Raw genomic sequence first — 3,422 nt, 5'->3', positions numbered from 1 at the left:
CCCTCCACCTGACCACCAGGAGTCGCTCTTTCCTCAGTCACCACATGTCGGCTCTGGGTCTGAGCAGGAAGTCCAGGCTCTTCTCCAAAACCAGCTCCATCTCTGAGGAGCCCTCCGCCTCCTGCAGGTCTGTAGAACTGAGACTGACCTCAGACCTGCCGACTGGAACTCCGTCTGCTATGACATCACAGCACTGACACTTCCTGTTAGCGCCTCCTGCAGGACTCTGTTCTCATTACAGATAATAAGTCTGACCTGAGGGAGGCGCTAGAGGTTTCAGCTGCCTGTTTATCAGCTGCTTAATAAACAGTGATACTGATCCAATGTTTGGTCAGGGTTCTGGTCACATGGGTCACTGACCATTCATTGGATGAGGTGATGACCTCTGATCTTTGACCTCTCCTGGAGAACATAGGATTCTCCCCAGGTAGCTGCAGAGAGTCGGATCAATAACTTTAAATCAAAAGGTTTTTCAAGAAGCAGACAAACAGAGACACACACACACACACACACACACACACACAGACAGACACACAGACAGACACACACACAGACACACACAGAGACACACACACACACACACACACACAGAACGACACAGAGACACACACACACACACACACAGACAGAACGACACAGAGACACACACACACAGACAGACACAGACACACACAGACACACACACAGACACACACACACACACAAACAGAGACACACACAGACACAAACAGACACACACACACACACAGACACAAACAGAGACACACACACACGGACAGAACGACACAGAGACACACACAGACAGACACACACACAGACACACACAGAGACACACACACACACACAGACAGACACAGAGACACACACACACAGACACACACACAGACACACACACAGACACAAACAGAGACACACACACACACACACACAGACACAGAGACACACACACACACACAGACACACACACAGACACAAACAGAGACAGACACACACACACACACAGACAGAACGACACAGAGACACACACACACACACACAGACAGACAGAGACACACACACAGACACACACAGAGACACACACACAAACACAGACACACACACAGACAGACACACACACACACAGACACACACACAGACAGACACACACACAGAATCACACACAGACAGACATACACACACACAGACATACACACACACAGACAGACACACACACAGACACAGACAGACACACACACACACAGACACAGACAGACACACACACACACACACACAGACACAGACAGACACACACACACAGACACACACACACACACAGACAGACAGACACACACACACACAGACAGCAGTGGAGTGAACTGACAGTGTTTGGAAACCAGAGTGTTTACTCTCTCTCTTTCCATTCTTGGCTGTTCACTCATTCTATGTGTGTGTGTGTGTGTGTGTGTGTGTGTGTGTGTGTGTGTGTGTGTGTGTGTGTGTGTGTGTAGCTCGCCCTCGTCTGATCCCTCTCTCCAGGAGAAGTCGTCCCAGTTGAACCCGGAGCAGCCGAGCAACAAGTCTGAGACAAAATCCACTATCAAGTAAGTGAAGTGACTGGAACTGAACTGGGATGTATGGTAACCATGGTGATGTAGCTATGGTAACCAGGATGCTGTAGATTAATGGTAACTTTTGCTGTAGATAAACAGGACTGAGGTAAATTAAGTTTGTGAAATGATTCAGTGACTGCTGGATCAGTTTAGATCTTTAGATCGTATCATGTTCTGATCGTCTCTGGATCAAATGATCTTTTCTTTTAATATTTCGGATCTTTAATGATTTATTTCAGGTCATATTGTTTTGATCCCTGGTTTTGATTTGGTATAATTTCTTTATCATCTCTTTGTTTCATGAACCTTTCTGGATTTTATTTGTTATCGTTTCTGGATCTGTTCTTTACCCACTCTGGTTCTGGTCTGGATCGGGTCTAGATCTGGTCTGGACCTTTATTTGATCATCTAGAATCCCTCTGGATGTCTGTGTTTAGGTTTTGTTTTGATGAAGATTGAAGTGTGAGGAGGATGAGCTGCAACTCCTCTCTCTCTCTCTCTCTCTCCCCATTACAACGCCATGACTCTCGCCCCTCTCTCTCTCCATTATAACATTAAAATGTTTAGTCTGTTGCTCTAATCTTCTCTCTCTCTTTCTTCTCTCTCCTCCCTCGTCTGTTCTCTTCCTCCTCCCCCTCCTCCTCCTCCTCCTCCCCCAGCTCAGGGGAGGCTGACAGTCCCTTCTGGTGAGTACACGTATCTCCCCCCTCACTCCCCTTCACTAACACCAGTGATGAACAGGATTCTCTTTTTGTAACAGATGTTTGTGGTGTTCTTTATCTCTATTTCTCTATCTACCTCTTTCCTTCTTTACTTCCTTGTCTGTGTTGTCTCTATCTCGTCATTTATTTCTCTTTATTTCTTTTTTCTTTATTTCCTATGTCCTGTTTATTTCTTTATATTCATTACTTCATCATCTCTTCATTTCCTCATTTCTTTATTTCTTTATGTCTTTATTTCCTTGTCTGTTTATTTATTTGTTTATTCATGTCATTATTTCTATATCTTTATATATATATCTATATCTTTATCTCTTCATTTCTTTGTCTTTGTTTCTGTAACTCTCTCTATCTCTTTATTTCTTTTACTTTTCTTTTATTTGAACATCCTTCCGCAGCCTCTGAAGATTGTAGCTGTGGTCCAGTTCTGGTTCCAGTCTTGGTCTCTGTGTGAACAGACCGGTTCTGGTTCTGGCTCATGGTTCTGGTTTTGTGGGGGGTTTGTTTTTGGGGGGGGGGGGTATTTGAGTAACTGACTGAGGACAAGAGAGATGATGAGTCTTTGTTTCAGACTCTGTGTGTGACGAGGGTTGTGGAGCTGTTCACCTGTCGCCAGGTGGTTAACAGGCTCCAGCTGAGGATGATGGGAAACCGCTGGTGGAGATTACGTGTGTGTGTGTGTGTGTGTGCGCGCACGGTGTTGACCCCTTCAGTATGTGTTGTTACCATGGTGACTGTGGTTTGGGATGTGTAGTGAATCTATACTCACCTGAGGGGGGGCCGTCACTGACAGGTGACAGGTGGGATGGTGACGGTCCAGTAGGAGAGTCAGTTTGTTGCTGCATCATCATCATCATCATCGTCCTCAGAGTCTAAACTCTTCTTCTCTTCAAAATGTCAGTTGTATGATTTCAAAACTCCTGACTGTGTTGATGGCGCCCCCCCATGGGAAGTTGGACTGGACCAAGTGTGTGTGTGTGTGTGTGTGAATGTGTGTGTGTGTGAGTGTGTGTGTGTGTGTTTGAGTGTGTGAGAGTGTGAGTGTGTGTGAGTGTGTGTGTGTGTGTGAGTGTGTGTGTGAGTGTGTGTGTGAGTGTGTGTGTGTGTGTGTGTG

At 45.7% G+C, this 3,422-nt stretch overlaps 1 protein-coding gene across 3 annotated transcripts in view; it reads left to right on the top strand.

Moving 5' to 3' along the window:
* The window catches only part of LOC111649175 (uncharacterized), a 7,446-nt gene that overhangs the window by 2,915 nt on the left and 1,109 nt on the right, over positions 1–3,422 (top strand). The window contains exons 3-5 of one of the 3 annotated variants that reach the window (XM_087171879.1): positions 20–127; positions 1,488–1,580; positions 2,249–2,275. In XM_087171879.1, the coding sequence (XP_087028005.1) occupies positions 20–127; positions 1,488–1,580; positions 2,249–2,275 (228 nt within the window). Of the gene's footprint in view, positions 1–19; positions 128–1,487; positions 1,581–2,248; positions 3,350–3,422 lie in introns of those variants that run through there. The other 2 variants (XM_087171878.1, XM_087171880.1) reach the window with 2 other exon arrangements.

Source organism: Seriola lalandi, unplaced genomic scaffold, assembly GCF_002814215.2.
Source record: "Seriola lalandi dorsalis isolate HSWRI2012SDOR001 ecotype SW California unplaced genomic scaffold, Sedor1 jcf7180002050070, whole genome shotgun sequence".
Classification (NCBI taxonomy): Eukaryota; Metazoa; Chordata; class Actinopteri; order Carangiformes; family Carangidae; genus Seriola; species Seriola lalandi.
Note: the sequence above shows the minus strand (reverse complement) of the source record. Positions and strands in the feature narration are given on the sequence as shown.